The sequence below is a fragment of the Battus philenor genome, unplaced genomic scaffold (genome assembly GCF_028537555.1).
Source record: "Battus philenor isolate CCGP_79_NKW_IND1 unplaced genomic scaffold, ilBatPhil1.0.hap1 SCAF_11, whole genome shotgun sequence".
Taxonomy (NCBI): Eukaryota; Metazoa; Arthropoda; class Insecta; order Lepidoptera; family Papilionidae; genus Battus; species Battus philenor.
Genome location: NW_027181673.1, coordinates 1,135,377 through 1,151,681, shown reverse-complemented (window position 1 = coordinate 1,151,681; position 16,305 = coordinate 1,135,377). Strand labels below are relative to the sequence as shown.

The 16,305-nt window shown below is 32.5% G+C and overlaps 1 protein-coding gene across 1 annotated transcript in view; it reads left to right on the top strand.

The window, feature by feature from the left end:
* Positions 1-6,147: 6,147 nt before the first annotated feature.
* LOC137929830 (uncharacterized) overlaps positions 6,148-16,305 on the top strand; it is a 52,006-nt gene continuing 41,848 nt past the window's right edge. The window contains exon 1 of the mRNA XM_068772943.1: positions 6,148-6,784. Coding sequence (XP_068629044.1) covers positions 6,148-6,784 — 637 coding nt within the window. The remainder of the gene's footprint in view (positions 6,785-16,305) is intronic.

The following is a 16,305-nucleotide window of genomic DNA, read 5'->3' as shown; positions in this document are numbered from 1 at the left end:
GATTTTAAATAGTTGTAATTAAATTAAAATATATAGTCATGAAGATGTAATTCAAAAATGAAAAAAATATAATGTAACATATTTTAAAGTATTTATATTAGGCAGAATTATTAAAAGTATTTGTAAAAACTAAAGATTCTTGGTGAAAAAAGTATTTATAAAAACTAAAGATTTCTGGTGATAAATCAGCTATATATTCACTCTTTTAACGCTTTTTCACAACAACAATCACCCTGTATGTTTGGCAGTATTGTGTCCCAAAATTGTGAATATTACAAAAGTTACCTGCAATATAATTATATAATATTTCAACATTTTAGAACACCATATATGTAGTCGTAAGCTGGCCATAGTCTTCACCCACGCAAGCTCTGCTTGGTTTTGAACAAAGCACTGGAATTATAATTTATGTAATGTAAAGTTCATGGTTGATATTTTTTGACATCTGAACCTGTGTTTGTTTTTTATATAATATCACAGTTTTAATACCGTGTTTATAATACAAATTCTAAATATATTTATTCAATTATTTTTCAAATTATTAAAAGGTCAGTGTGGAAAGGGCGTGAGTGTAACCACCAGCTCGTAAAGATGATCTGCTGAGAAGAGTCAGCTATGAACTCAACAGTTGCTACTTTTAAATTAAATTTAACAATATTTGATGTGTATATTATAATATCAACCCTAAATTTGTCAATGAAAAAGTTCCCCACATGTATTTTTGTATATATATATATACATACATACATGTATATATATATATAAATATATATATATATATATATATATGTATATACATATATATATATATATATACAAACATACATCTGTACTATGTATATATCAACTGTCCCTGAAAATAAAACGACTTTATTCTCCATGAGAATGAAATTTATTGATACCAAATTATACTGGTACCATCTCATAACGAAACAGAAAAACGATAAACGTGATTGACTATTTTTTTATTTTAAAATCTCTAGTAACATTGTGTTGCCATATAATATATCTTTCTTTGTTTTGAATTTTTATTAATTCTGATCGGTATGGCTAGAGTGTTTTGTTTACAATGTGTTTTTCGCGTTTACTGAGCGAAAGCAGTTGAAAGAGGGTTTTCTGCTATTTGATACAGATATTTCTTCCAACTGTAAATCACAACAACCTTTTATTATATTACTAACAGGAAGTTAAAATTGATATATATATACACACATATATGTGTGTGTATGTGTGTATGTATATATATATATATATATATATATATGTATATATATATATATATATATATAAAAATATAATTTATGTGTATGGCTTAATTCTACGTTACTTTACTTATATTTTACTTGAAGTCACTGCCCAAGCACCACAGACTGTTAAATGCCTTGAAGTTTAAAACAATGTGCCGGGCCAACTAGTCAAAAGAATCTTTCTTCTTGAGGTCCATCAAGTTGTGCGGTAGTAAATCAATGTATTGTTAAAGGGTCATGTTGTTACATCTTTTGCAATCGAATATATGGGCATACATGGGCATAGTGTCTGTGGAAGTGTTGAAATATCTGTACTATGGAACCTATAGTTCTTTTTGAGAGAGAAGTATTTTAAACTGCATAAAAGTGTTTTACTTTACAATCTGCCTATATTCAGTAGGTTTATGCAGTAATTTGGTCCGCACCCATGTGCTAACAATAAAACATAAATATTACTTAAAACAAAGAGAATAAGGTGAGTTTAATTATCGCCTTTCGTGCATTAGCATTTTTAAAACGCCACCCACGCGTACTGCACCCAATATTTTTATGACCGTGACGTAATTTGAGGTACAATTCACGACAATGTACCAAAAAATATTACACGGCTGGAGTATTACGAGCAGCGATAAACCAGTGGTGGAGGACGCAGATTTTTATTCGTAGTTTGCGGGTTCGATTAACGGAATACAATGTTATATAAATCAGATTTTGTACAAACTGTTTATACTAAAGAAATTGGTTTTTACTACATGCATATCTTTGTATGTTTGTTTATTTCGGCTTATCTCTGAAATGGCTAGACCGATTTTAAAGGGACCTATACTGACAGGTATCTAATGTAATAAGGAGTAACTAAGGTCACTTTCATGTTATAAAAATTTTGAAACGAAAAGAAATGTATTTATTTATGTTAAATTAATATGCAATTTGTAAACGAAAGCATATATTTGCAACTCGCGATATGTCAAACGTGTTAAGGTGCGATAAGATCCTTTTATGTTTTACAAGTCTGGGCAATTTTATAATTTCATTTTTCATAAAAATCTTCTATCGGTAAGATTAGAATTATGCTTTCGCCATTAAGTCTTTATATATATATATATATATATATATATATATATATATATATATATATATAGAGAGAGAGAGAGAGAGAGAGAGAGATAGAAAGAACTGTAAATTATACTGTACTTTGATAGATCCATCAATAAATATATGTAAGGTGATACCTCTGAAATATGTTACATTTATTTATTTCTCTATTCAAATCCGACAGGTCAATAACTCCTTCTCTGATTTAAGTCTGTCGGGACAGCAGTACGTTATATAATACTTACATAAATAATTCTTCCTTACTCATTAGCAATACAATCATTTGATGTTTTTTTTATATTCCAAGAAGCCGTCAAAGAGCTGCCATTTCTCTATCTTTATTAGAGTCTCAACGAAAATTCCTCGCGCCACGGCGCCTAGACGCAATCCGCATTGAATTGATTTGTATTGATTTACATAAATAATCGATATATTCATTGAAATCAGACTCCGATTATCGCACTCAGCTATGCAGGTTTTAAACTTTACAAGTTACATATACATATATACCTAAATTAACACAGATTTAATTATAATATCATAGTTAATATAAAACCTGTCAATCTATATCTTAGAGATTTCGTAATGAATTTTTTAGATCATTTATAATTACTTACAAATTCACACTGATATGTATTAGACATGTTAAATTTAAATAATTTTAGATGTAATGATCAAAATAGATTTCGCATTCAATGTTTTCCAACTATCTTAACAAGCTTCTATGATCACTTCTATAGTTGACTAACTATCTATAGTCTCTAATCGGTCTGAGGTCTCAATTTTAGACCCTTAAAATGCCTGTAAACTTTGAAATCCGCTAACAATAATGCCGTTTCGGTATTAAAAATATTATAAGCTTGGATTAAATTCGATTTCTGTGTTTATCGCTTTCTATAAAGACGATTCTCAGGGCTGACGGTTAATGTAACACGTTTTAGGAGGCATCCTAGCAAGTTCGTTCAATTTTACACATCTTATCAACTAAATATAAATAAGTTAACTAAATATATATATATATATATATATATAGGTATATTAATTTATACTTTTCTCTAAATCTATGAGAGCTAGTGGCTAGTAATAACTATCTTAAATATGATACATTAATTTAATAAATAAACATTATATATTAGATTAGCACCTGTCTCTTTGTTTTAAGCGTCTCAACCTTCAAAACAAAACGTTACGCTTCGACGCTTTTATGCTTAGTGAAAGAACGAAATAGCCTGCCTTCGTTGATGTCTCTTTTCAAATATAATTAGAAAATCTTTATGTGTTCAATAAGAATATTAGAAGGAAATTCTTTGAAACTATAATATGGTTGTTTTATTAACAATGAAAAATTTTGATACACACCTACGCATTAAATACATAACATTTGCAAGACTAAATTGAACAGTATATGTATTTAATGGAATCGGGTTAAATCGTTACCTTGCGAAAGTCCATTCTGAGTAAGAAAAGGACCAATATTTAGCCACTTCCGCACATGCAATGGTAGTCGTGCAACAAAGTGCACCGCCCGCCAGCCCACTGATAAACTTGAAGACTCCTAAGTTATAGCTGGCTGGAAATGATGCCGGAAGGTTGTTCCATATCTTTTTTTAACTATAAATGTAATATCAAAACACTTAGTGCGATGTCGTGAACCCGTGCGCCTTGTTGTTAGATGGAAGAAAGGAGTTGTTACTTTTGTCACGTTTTATACTAACAAGTGTTTTATGAAGTTCATGCTACCAAATCCAATCAAATCAAGATTGAAATCTCTATCCAAAAGTTAGAGAAAGCAACATGTAACTTTATAAATGTTATATCAGCATATTTAATGAATGACATAGCCAAAATGAGGCTTTTGAATTTTTAACTATATATGTTATGTAATAACGAAAGTTTAGAAAAGACTTTCTTACGTTGTAATTGTTATATAGTAAAATTTGTTAAGTATTTATATCACACATAACTATTCCTGCAGAAATGCATGCAAATATGACTTACGAAATAATTAATATATAATTGTGTATATTTAGGACTAATTTTATTTTCATTTTCCTAATATTTTCAATGTATCGCTAAAAGTATGTAGTACAACTATTTCATTGTTTGTTTAAGAACCACTCGTTCGCCCCTATCGTAGAAAGAACAGGGTTTTTTTATTCTTCAATAATTTTCTCACTTTTTTTTTTAATTGAGATTGTCTGCTTTCCATCACAATTTCTCACATTCCTCTGGCTTACTAGCATTTCTACACGACATATTTCTTTCTTCTTCGTATCTCCTAAAATATAAAAAAGAGATTATTCCCAAAAAAATCAATAAAAATCTTATTTGAACCCCTAATTCACCTTAGGATCTGGTAGGTTTTTTTGTGGACATGATAAAGTAAGTTTTGTAACCTAGGCAGTGGTTCCCGAGGGAGTAACACTGCTTGGTCACTGTAAAGAGGTTTATCGCTCAGCCTCCGAAGTTCTATATTTGTATATACCAACAAGTAATATTTATAAATATATATATATATATATATATCTAATTACTTGACTGAAGTCGCAGAGACACTTTACAGTGAGTGTCCATCGGCTAAAAAGAAGTAATATTTGTCAGTTACAAATAAATAAACAGCATAAAATATTCATTTATCACATATGTAAATTAAGCATACATATATATTTCGTAACCATTTATACAATCATTTATATTGTGATAACGTTTTAAAAGTAGAATTAGAAAATGATATTAATAAGAATGATTCCCGCTATGTTTAGCAATACGCAAAACTAGATAATGGCTCAATCGAAGCAGTTTTTTATATTTCTGATACGACTCAATTAAATTTATAGTAAAAATTGCAAGGACCTAGGGTCTAACTTGCGACTCACGCGTCACATGCGTCTCTTTGAAGGATTATTTAAGCTCTCAATAAATGTGTCCGAGTTACCTTTTGAATTTTAGTTCATCAACTTTTATTCGACGTATATTTTCAATATTCAAGTATATGTTTATTTTTCCCATCCATACCATACGAGGAAAGGTATCCCAGCAGCAGAGAACTGAGAACAACGATCATATATTTGGGTTCGATTACCGAAATACAAACTTAGTCAATTCACAATTTGTGCTTTATTACGTCCAATAATTCCGAAAAAAATTTCTCGCGGTTTCGCATGTCTCATTGTTTACTAGGCTAAGTTATTCTAGTCTCTTCTTAAACTATTTCATAACTTAAACCATAAACTATTATACACTAAATTGAACTTAACTATTTTTTACAACACGCCCTAACAAATGCAAATGTAACTTAAGCAGTACATAGTGTATAGTAAAAGATTATGAGTCGGATATCAACAAACGTTGGAGTACTATTTCTTTAAATGCAGTTTTTATCCTAGTAATGAAAACATTAAACAACTATTTACTTACATAAACGTTAAATATATATACAAGTGTCTTATTAAAATTTCTCAGAAATATCTGATGCTAGTTAAAAATCTAGTGTTTATCTCAAGACATATTCCACTTACAAGTTTTACTCCCCACTTTTATATACATCTGTGGCAATAAAATCCTAAACAGCACTCGAAGCACGCTGACCAACCATAAAAGACTTGCTACATTTTTATACCTTAAATAGTCAGTTGTTTTAAAGCCTCAATAAAACATACCACTGGTCTGATGAACTCGTGGTTATAGCTTCTTTAAATCCAATTAAATTCTATTTAACTGCACTAGATCTCGTCTTTGATACTTAAAAGTCCAGAGCAAAAACATCAAGAGCCTGTAATTATCATTAACAGTGTTGTAACATGTAATGGCCGGGAGGACCGTGAGGAAAGTAAAGAGGGGCAGAACTAAAGAATCTGGTAACAATAATAACCAACTACCATCTATTATAGTAACACCTCCCGACGGTACTGAAGATATGAAAATTAAAATTGCAGTTGATGTAAAGAATACGAAAGATAATCTAGATGAGAAAGAAAACGAAGAACACAGAAGTAAGATGAACGACTTCAGTGTTAAGCAATTGATAGCTAATTTATCAGAGAATTCAAAAGCGTCTAAAAACGAGATACAAAATATACAAAGGAGACTGCTCCAGCAAGCGAACGAAATAATGAAAGTAAACACATTGACAAACACTCAATCGGTTGAACCAAGAGTAATTGCAGCTACACAGAAATATAGCACAGCCGTATACGGCCGGATACCGGCATCTAGGAATGGTGTAATTAACAGTATGGCTAAACCAGTGGGAAACAAGCCAAGTCATTCAGACACACAGCTGGTGCCGGAGAAGCTGGAGGAGAATAATGTCGTCGGAGTTACGAACGGCGATCGGGGAAACGCGCGAAGGGTCGGTGCGACGGACGCGGGAAGAATTTTTTTCTACGAAACGAGTTCTGGTGCGCGAGCGACCGCCAGTACGCGGGCCGCTGCCACGAGAGGTGAATGTCTTTTTCGATCTATCGCAGCCGATTTATCACATCGAGTCAATTATTCCGCTTGTGCCGCACTTAGTACTCGGTTCGAGATTTCGGTGTCGACATCCGCGCATCGCTCGCCTGTGTTTGTGTTCAATGCTTGTGCACCCGATGGTGTTGTGTTCGTAACGGTTATTTCGTCAAGTTCATTATTCGAGTCGGACGGCCCGGTATGTGTCCTTGTTCGTATCCTCACTTCGTTCAATCAGCTTACGTTCTTTTAAGAAATTTCCGTTTATCAACCTATAAATTTTAAAACGACACTTTTACATCTAATGTCACTAAATCGCTTAGCATTTACCAAGCTCTACATAGATTATATTGTAATTTATTGTCAAAGAATTATCTTGTGATTTATATTTCCAACGAGATTAGAATGTAGATGAAGTTAAATAGTTTTAGCTCTTGTATCTGTGTTGTTAAAATTCAAAATTGCAAAGCACTTGTGTAATAGATGACACATGTTAGATATTATGCAAAACACTTTAGATTCGAATGCAATTAAGAATGGATTTGCAAGTCGCTAAGTAGAGAGATTTCCAGACCGGTTATGTACTTATTCTAAGCGTCAAGTTTATGGCGACATTAAGGCGATTTTACAGATTATATAAAAATTATATATGTCATCATTGACACCGAGAATAATAAAAAAAAAATATTTTGTTTTCTATATCACTATAGTTTATTGCATAAAATAGAAATCTCCTAAAAATACTAGTGGAATAAACATAGAAAACTTCTGTTTTAAGACAAAACTTTTTATTTTTAATACTGGCACACCATCAACATTTTTTTTCTTTATCTATCTGAAAAGTGATATTTACAGTTTACTAAATAATTACAAAGTTACTAGAGACTACGTCTTTAGTAAAAGAAATGTTGATTAAACCGTTACAGCCTACTACAATGGTGATCGAAATAACCGTGTCCACGTGAATACGCGCTTAAGCCTCCACGTTAACTGTATCTAATGCACGGACGCCTGTTTATTCATCAATGTTTTGCTGAGAGAAGGTTTTATTGACTAAGTTAAACCTTTTTGGTTCACATACATCTCTTACTTTGTAAATAATGTTTTCTTTGACCGATTTTTTAATTACTGTGACTATAGAAATGCAATTAAGTACGTATATATATATATATATATATATATATATATATATATATATATAGTGTTTAAAGATTGACATATTCTTGTTTACATTCGTGCAGTCTTATCGAGTGGTAATGTTCATGCCTTAATCATTCATGTAGCTCGATATTTGGAAAAGTGACAGCATTAATTTAGTGACTTATTAGTGATAGTTTCGATGATGATATCTGTCCATCTCTCTCGCGAGCGTCCACGAGTTTGCTTGCCTTCAACTTTACATCACCTAACGTTCCACTGAGTCCTGGTTACAGATGATATATCAAAAGAACTTGAGGATTTGCATTCGCACAGTTAACAATAGAGGTTATTGTTATATATTTTACGTTTAGTTCTTTGAAGATCGAAAACTAGATGCAATGCGCCGTCTACAGACATTATCTCTATCTAATTAAGTCATTGTCTAGTCGAAGCACTCTCTATCCGTTTATTATGTTTCGTTTAAGCGTTTACTATCATAGTTTTCAATCTTTTGCTATGTCCTGCCTATTGTGTTACTGTCTCAATTTAGTTTTATCTGTGACGGATGGAATGCAAAAGAATGTTTTAAACTGAACTTCTATTCGGATATATATATATATATATATATATATATACATTTCCGAAAAAAAAAATATATATATATAAACTATACATAAAAACATTTTACCATGCGAGGTGCAGCTTAGAAGTACCATAAATGAATATTTGAAATAATAAAACGGGTTAAGAAATGATAAAATTTGCTTTAAAATATCGATACTAAATGTATAGACAAACAAATGAAATTATAGTATAATAAACAAGCTTTACGGACGACTTTGTTAAGGTCGCCTGAAGACTCTGGATCCAAGGGTTGCACATCCCAGTGTCCTCTGCGTACCATGATACCATACCGCGCTCGCCTGGTATGGTATACCTCTCTACCATATATCTTTGAGAGAAGCCAAGGCTTTGCGGTACGAGTCTGTAGGCTGAAAAGACAAAGACGTCGTAAAACTCATCTACTGAAGATCTTTTATATAACCAACTAACAAAATGGAATGATTTTTAATAGCAATAATTTCGCTAATTTTAGTATAATTTTTAGTAATAAATATAACAATTAATTGTGAAAGTCGTAAAATCGTAAGCAGAAAACTTATTACATTTTAATAGGTGTTAAAAAACCAATCTTGATAAGGCAGTTTACCGTTTTTAGTTTTCTTGCGACAATATGTTAATATGGACCTGCCTCCTGAATTCCGGAATTTCCGGAACTCGAAGTCATTAAGTTGACATGTGACCGCTATTCTTGTTCTTGTTTTCACGTAGATTGGATTAAAAATCGATATCGAAAAGCGCGCCGAGAGGATATTGAATATTAATCGATTAATCAAGTTTAAAAATTAACCTCAATTTTGAATATGATTCCCCTTGGACATAACTCAGGAGATTGCCAAGTAGGAGTGGCCGTGGTCAAGTTACATTACGAGCAGTTGGCTGCATGGGCAAGGTTCTGGTGAGTCCTTGGACCGATAGGGAACCTCCACTTACAAGGCGGAATGACAACCTTGGTATGGTGCCCAAAAATGCTACATCCAGACCGCTTAAAAAGATCATTTTGAAAATTTTTAAATGCCCTCCTCCAACAGTAAATTCAGCTGAAACGATAGTGCTTTTCGTATATAAAAAATAATTAAATGCATTTATATTTATTTGCCTTGATTAAAATTTCAACGTTTATTGTTGTGAAATTGCTTCAATTCTAGGGTCAATCATGTGAATATCTTTACTAATTATACATATAAAAATTACTCTTACATTTAAATTATAAATATAGTTGTAGCATTCATATGAGAACTTTTTGGTGTTACTGGCCACTAATACAATACTGTTTAGATTTAAAATATCAGCGCGTTCTAATTTAAATTCGAATGCCGATTTAAAATTCGAACACCATCAGTGAGATAGTCGTTGCCATTGTATTCAGGACGATATTGTAAATAGGCTGTGTAATATAAAACACTTCCATCACACCTGGCTTTAAATTTCCTCGCAATCGAAGTAAGAACGTGCACGTTTGGTAACAAAATGCCGACCGCGTGACACCTTTGTTTTAAATTAAAATCACTACTAGTATCGATGACGCAATTTTTAAAAGCTTTTCATTCTAAATTTGAATCTATTTAAATTTTTACTTTTTAATTCGAGTTAAAAAATAATTTTAATGAACAGTCATATCCACGTTATGACTTCACGGTAAATAATAATTCTCTTCTATTCTTACCATTGGACATAACTTACATGTAATCATCTTATCACTTTTCTCGTGCTTCGCAACTTAAGTGTTTATATATTTATTTATTTTCAAACGTATCCAATATATTAGACGTTTAAAGCTTACTCTATTACATTTTTTATCGATACTTGTTTTAAGTTTACGATAATTTTAACTCATGTCATTTATTAGCACAATCTTTAAAGTTTTTTTTTTATTATTCGTGATGATGTTCGTTTGAAAAGGTGTTTGTGTTTCATTCTTTAAATTCTATTGTTATAGTTCAAACGCCTTTTTAATTTTTTACTTATTGAAAAGAACTACCTTTTGTTTTTTTTATTATTAATTAAAAAAAATTCTTTAAAATATTACATACACAAACAGCAAGAACATAACCATGTAGGCTTAGTAAAATTCTTTACTCTGGGGAGAATGTCCCAATATAGATAAACATTCTGTACCTATGCCACAACCAAGCATAGATCTAGACAGGTTCAAGGATGCTCACTATCAACGAGGCTCAGGAACTAAAGAGTGAGACGGTCATCGCTGTCCGTCCAACGATAGACACCTTCGTGCTTTATAACAGTGTCCATCATGCGGTAGCAATATCACGTCACACGAACTCGTGCGTGTATTGCACGGACGAGACTCAAGATGCGATCGCAGTGGTGAATACGGCAATCACCGCATAAATAATAGCGTAAGACGTAAGGATGTGGAGCAAGGATGAGGAAGTGGTCGCACGAAATGTGATTTTAAAAACTGGACATTGTTAAATCGTCGTCAAAATAGATTAAGAGACTTAGTAAACAATGTGAAGTCCATGTAAAAACAAAGGCACGAATGCTAATATCTGTCGAATAAAGATCCTAATAAAAAACTGTTTAAAATTTTAAACTTTAATTTCAAATATTTTACATAAATATTCACTAAAAGACTCCACGTACGATGTTCGCTTTTGGATAAAGATCTGCCCCCATAGTTTCCCAATTGGATCCATAGGAAACGTCCTCCATCCTGCGTCTTTCGTTGTCTTTTTAACCCCTAGACGGCTTCCCCCCATATCTTCAGGGGATATATCATAATCACTGCGCAGTGTGGTATTATGGTACACAGAAGACGCTGCTACCCGTCACCTGGATCCAGTGTGTTTAGACGTCCTTGAAAAGGTCTTTCGTGAACCTTCTGAACGGAGGTTCATAGTTCCAACTCCAGAAACTTAAGACCCCAGGAGCCATGCCACTTTCTTTGTAGGCGAAGCATTTGACCTCTGTACCGTCTGATCTTAAGCGATGATGAAGGTTTAAGACGTAATGCTACATGCTTGCATAGATAATGCCTATTCATTTGTAACTTTAAAACTCCCAAGTTATAGCTTCCTGAAAACTATATCAACTACTAACATTCATGTACCGATCTATCCATTTAATTTCATTTTTAATTATAAAAGAAAACATCTCTACTTTTCTTCTTTTAAGTTACGTAAGATAGTTTTTACTTAAGTTATTTTTGTGTAACATTGTTTCTAGCTAAGTTATAACAGAAAACGTAAGTGAAATCGATGATAGTTTTTATCGATGACAATTTCTAAAGTGAACCTAAGTCTCGACATTAGAAAGCTAGATCTGTTGTGATCTGCGCCGAGTTGTATAAGTCATTGATCTTCTATAAAAAGTACAAGTTGAAGAAAAATGTGTTTAAGAAATTGCAGCTTAAACATGCAGACTTATTTTTACAAACGTTCAGTGTTGTTTTGGAGAATATTCATGAAAATCTAGAGAATACCTTGATGATAGATTTTTCCAAAAAAAAAAATTTTATATATACTTTCTTTCTTAATTATAGCACTAGAATGCATTTATTTGCAACCTAACTTACCACCGATATCATAAGCTCTGCGACATACGCTTTAGTACAGCACGATTACATAAAGTTAATTCTATTCATAAGTAAGTTTAACCAAAAGAGGTTTTAATAACCCAGTTATTTTGATTACATTACTTAATAAAAACAGAAGGTACGGCTATCGATGTAAATAGATAGATGTACACATAAACTAAATTTACAGTTTATAAGAAAACTATTATTAAACATATAAGGTTTGTTTAATAAACATGAATAAGCATTTTTAAATAAATAAATAATTAAAACCAAACTTAGTATTGTAAACTTCAATGGTAAACTTTTAAACAGACGACACTTTCAGAAATAATTCGGACAATTGAATTTGGAATCGGGTCGTTCGAAATTCAAAAATCTTAACTGTTCATTTTGAATGTAACCGATAGATCTGCGCTAAATCTCATTTGCGTACACACTCTCAATGCGGATTCCGTTACACCTTGTTAGATACGTGACTTGTGAATTGCGGATTTTAGGTGTTGCGTGCATTTTTTTTTTTTTTGAAAACTGATGGCTTTTTAATTTAGTATATGAGAACTACTTTGAATTTTAGTTTTATGAAACTATAAATAAAAACAAATATTATTTCGGAATTACTCCAGGCGACAACTCCAAACAATGACAAGTGTCTAAAAATAATTAACAAATAACTTTTAATTCTTATTGAGCATTTAGACATAAAGACCAATTATAAATGTCGATAAGTATTTGTATATTACAGATAATATAAATTACATAGTATACTATACATTTTTAATGTTTTAATTTCGTCAAACTTTTCAAGTCTCGATTGGTGTCAAAATTGCACAATTTTTTTGGAGGAAATCCTTAAAAAACTCTACTGATATTGTTCCACAATCACCGTATTCGGCTGATTTGGCTCCGTGCGGCTTCTGGCTATTCAGCAAACTAAAAACCAATGCAGGGACGCAGTTTTGACACGATTGAGGAGATAAAAACTGAATCTAAGGTCTTGAAGGCAGTACCAGAAAAAGAATATTCCGACTGTTTCGAGAACTTAAAATAGCGTTAGCAAAAATGCGTCTTATCTAACGTGAATTTATTTGAAGGGGATGAAGTTGATTTATAAGAATAAATAAAGAATTTTACTAACGAATTCACCTCACTGTTTGATCATAGTATTATATCTCATTTTATCGTACAATACCTGGCGATAAATATTGAACATCGACCTTTGGAAAGAGACAATCGGCTAATTTCGGCTTCGTAGAGCGTTGTCTCTGTCGCACAACTACAACGATTGATAAAACGCCACATAGGAAATTTTCATTAAGGCTAAGGTCTTTGATACCTCTATATCAACCCCTGTCGCCGGTGGTCAGAGTCTTTAATTACCATGGTCTGGTCCACACCTGGATCACATATGGACGATGTTAAAGAACCTTGGACTAAACTCCGTCTTTGCAAAAGCTTGTGTAATGTTTCAATACAGTAAGGCAACAGTGTAGGTTAATATAAAAAAAAACATTCAATAATTTTATTACAAATTAATATGCATAAAGCACACAAGAAACCGTAGTTAACCTTGAATAATTTACTTTAACTTCTAGTTAAAATTTCCGTTTTAAATATCTGACCAATAAAATACGGTTTTAATTTATTCACGAGTTCTATAAGTATTTATTTAATTAAATCGGTTATTTTAAAACGAAATTTATTGTCATGAGCCGTTTAGTTTTTCTTTTTAAGTGCTTAATATTTTTCACGAATTATAGTGTGGGTAGTATGATTATTGTTTGAATGACAGCTCAAGCTGCCTCACCGTGGGGTCCCTTGATTGTTGTCACTCTGTGGAGTTTCCACCAAAGCGATCTAAAAATCTAATGGAGGCCTCTCAATCTTGTAAAAAGGTAGTACATAGCGGCCCGAGGAAAGGCTCCGCCGGGAGCCTTCAACCTTTGCTACTTTAAAAGCAATCTTAGGCTATACGCTCTCTGTTCCCACTCACCTCAAATTCGCGAAATCTAAAAACCCCAATTGGGCAGCAGTGGTAGTCCGGTCCAAAAGACATATTGTTTAATAGTTTTATAACCACACGATACAAGCTGTAAAGCTAATCCATATTATAATCAAGTTGTATTATTAACTTAAAAATAATATTAGTTATAAAAAGGTGTATTTTACTATTTATAATATACTAGCTGACCCTGCTTTACATGGTCCGCACTGTTTTTCACTGGTGCAGTTCTATTAAACCCGAAACACTATTCTGATCAAGATTTACACCTATGAAAGCTGTGGGACGCACAGCCCACCGTGTGGACAGAATTTTATAAAATCCGTTGTTAGCTGTTGTCCACACAGTAAAAGGCATATTTGTATTAAATTTCAAGTCTCAAAACCTTATGGTACCAAATATATTGTGATGAGTCAGTACACGCGGAAATGTGATATATATATATATATATATATATATATATATATATATATATATATATATATATATATATATAGGACATCTCTGCTAATGTTTTGGTGTTCATATATAGTGAACAGCCAAGGTGTAGAAAAACCTACAAGCCTTGTTCTTCCCAACTGTAACTTAGGAGTCTTCAAGGCAAGAGTGAATAGGTTTCTAGGCAAGCATCTACCATCGCAGACCTCATTATCGCACATCAGGCGAGTCAGAGGTCAAACACTTCACTTATAAACAGTAAAAAAGTCCGACACAGTATCGGAGAATCTTCTTTTATTCGACTAAAAGAACAACGTATTCAGAAATAAATAGATTGAATCAAACAAAATTTGATCACTGAATGCATGACGAATATACGCAATAGTTTTTAATATTTAAATACTGTAATAAATGCAAGTCATTATTCTGAGGTCAAAAATTTGTTTCGAGAAGTTTCCGACTGAAGGTTGTTAACCTAATTCTTACCTTTAACTTTCAATACCAATATCGGATTATATTTAATTAAATATGTAAAGCCTCCGCGTAAGCCTTCGCCGATGATTGTCTTCACCTGTCGTAGGTCCTGCTAGTAAGGGACCTACCCACGCAGCATCTACCGCCTTGCTATTCAAGATCCTTTTAATCTGAACAGCCATCAATTGCAAGAGAGATACGACATGCTCCCTGTCTCTTCAGATGGGCAATTCTTCGACCTATGTCTATGACCTTGATTCTTCTGGAGATCTACCCATTTCTCAGTAAGAAAAGGACCAATATTTAGCCACTTCCGCACATGCAATAGTAGTCGTGCAACAAAATGCACCGCCCGCCAGCCCGCTGATAAATGCGTATGCGGCAAACAATGCGAATCACACAACTGCCACCGACAATTCACTCACGTGTTTCACCCCTCCACAGGGCATCTTCAGGAGTTATGTTACACCGATTAGTGCCAAACGCAGAACTCTACACATTTCTCGTCCATTTATAAATATTGTATGATAATATATTGTTATTTATAATGTATTATATTTAATACTCTCACGTAAATTAAAATTGATATAGACGGGGATATAACAGACGCATTCTTGTACGAACACACATAAAAAAAGGTTCAACGCATCTGCCATTAGTCATATCTACAAAACCTTCATTCTAAAATAAATCGTGTGTGTTATACTTTAAAATACAAATTGTTTCGGCTGTGTTATTTTAGAAACTAACCTTTCTTAATATTCGTTATTGAAATTTAAACCTTTGTAGTATTTAGCGTAGGTTTGAGATTTGTTTGAAGGTATACAATAACTGTTTAAGGCAGCGGAAGTTATATGGTAGGATGTGCACGCGATGGGAGATATCAGGTAAGGTGATTCTGGTTTTCTCTGAGTAGAACCGTTCGCCTTTGTGCCTTTATAAGGTGCACAACATCCGGGGAGATAGAGCATCTTAACTTTCACATAATCTAAACTTAACTATTTTCACATCACTACTATACAACCAGTTATAACTGGTTTTATACGTAAATATTTATAGAAAATACGTAAAATGAAATTTTTCAACACTTTTATAAGAAATGTTATACGACGTATTATTATTAGTTTCATTAAAAATTTTAGGATTTTCTAAAATTCTCGTCGTGGTCGTCGTCATAGAGAGAGAGAGATAGAGAAAGAAAGAGAGAGAGTTAAGATTTAGAAATAAAGAAACTATGGTGGGAAAACTTATAATACGTTTATTATACATTTATAATTATTTAAAATACATTGTCATTCTGT